The 1706-nt window shown below is 41.5% G+C and overlaps 1 protein-coding gene across 1 annotated transcript in view; it reads right to left on the bottom strand.

The window, feature by feature from the left end:
• LOC107671240 (palmitoleoyl-protein carboxylesterase notum1a-like) overlaps positions 1 to 1706 on the bottom strand; it is an 11700-nt gene that overhangs the window by 8896 nt on the left and 1098 nt on the right. The window contains exon 2 of the mRNA XM_016464139.1: positions 406 to 787. Within this exon, the coding sequence (XP_016319625.1) occupies positions 406 to 787 (382 nt within the window). The remainder of the gene's footprint in view (positions 1 to 405; positions 788 to 1706) is intronic.

Below are 1706 nucleotides of genomic sequence, written 5' to 3' on the forward strand. Positions count from 1 at the left end.
TCATTTTTTTTTTTTTTTGAGTGTATGGTTAAAACAACAAAACAAAAACAAAAAAAAAAACAGTGGTAACCATAATAGTTTGAAATACCATAAGTACTGTTAGTAGAATCATAATTGAGCTAAGTTAATAGATCACCACAGTAATGGCTCAAGTTACCATTTTCATTGTAGGCTAGTACAGTGTTGGGGAAAGTTACTTTTAAAAGTAATGCATTACAATATTGCGTTACTCCATAAAAAAGTAAAACGTAACTCGCGTTACTTGTAATGAGTTACCCCCAACACTGAGGCTAGAAACAATAAGGACTGAGTGTGAATCTGAGCGCGTCTGGATGATGCCCAGATACTGTTGGAAGCCCATTGGGTTACCTAAGATTTGTGACTGTAACCGGCTTGTTGTCTTACCCCGCAGGGGTCCCGTCGTTGCAGGAGACTGATGTATTCTCCAGGAAATGTAACTTCATGTCGTAGTCGAGCTTCTGGGCCGAGCACGGGTAGAGGGACTGCGCCAAGTTCTTCACCTGAGTCATGAAATTGTCCATGTTTTCTTCAACAGCTGTGAAGTCCAGTGAGAAGCTCTCGGTGGTTTCGGCACGGTCCCGGTAGTGAGCGGTGGGAAGCGCTCGTCGCTGCTGCGGGTTTCGACCTCCGCGGAATCTCCTCGCGCCGAGCGCGCCGGACTGAATCAACCCCAGCATCACAGCCCAGTGAATGACACCCATCACCCTCACGCTCCTCTGCGGCCGCCTGCACTTCATCACGCTTTCCGCACAACCCTGAGACGCTGCTGAGAATCTGCAGAGCCGGTTACACAAAATTCAAAAGCAAAACTTAGTTAAAAGTGAGATGAACAGGTGAGCTTTCTCAGTGCAAAGTCCTTTAAGGTCCTTTTTCTTCTTATTAATAGTCTAGTCACTAGTCTAGTCCCCCACCGACATGAAAACTCCTAACCGGATTGTGGTGTGCTGTTCAATACCTCTGTATTTAACCGCTCTGGGGTTTAACCCTGCTCTCTTCCCCGTGAACCAATCGCTGTGGAGGGCAGTGCAACGGGCGTGATCCAGTCACACTGATTTCTGTCCTTTTCATTTATTGAAAAAAAAAATGCCCATAGTTTGGTCCTTTTGATCTGCGATGTTTTACTTGATGTGGTAGCTTTTATTGGCATCGAAACGCATGTTCCACGCGAATTTATAGAGTGAGAATAAGGCTCTTCTGACACACGCGGCTTTCGTGCATTGGAAAATATATATAAAAATATAAGCTATAGCCAACGAGAACAGCGTGAGAATCTACAAGCGGCTGTGAAACTTAAAACGCACACAATATACTTTATTATTATTAGGTTGGTGTTATAATCAGTGTTGGGGGTGTAACGCATTACAAGTAACGCGAGTTACGTAATCAGATTACTTTTTTCCAAGTAACTAGTAAAGTAACGCATTACTTTTTAATTTACAAGAAAACATCTGAGTTACTTTTTCAAAAAAGAAACGCCAGTTACTTTGTTTTCCCATTTACATGATGTTTGAACATGATGTTACTTTAGTTCTAGACTACATGTGCAATAATTCATCCCACTCGCAAAAAAAAACAGATTTAGTATTCATCAAAATGAATTAAAACAGTGAAATGCAAACTCAGAATATGACTCAAACCTGCAATAATTAAATGTTAACACAAATGTATCTAATCCCATTTTATTA

This window comes from Sinocyclocheilus anshuiensis, unplaced genomic scaffold (assembly GCF_001515605.1).
Source record: "Sinocyclocheilus anshuiensis isolate Anshui unplaced genomic scaffold, SAMN03320099.WGS_v1.1 scaffold2670, whole genome shotgun sequence".
NCBI lineage: Eukaryota > Metazoa > Chordata > Actinopteri > Cypriniformes > Cyprinidae > Sinocyclocheilus > Sinocyclocheilus anshuiensis.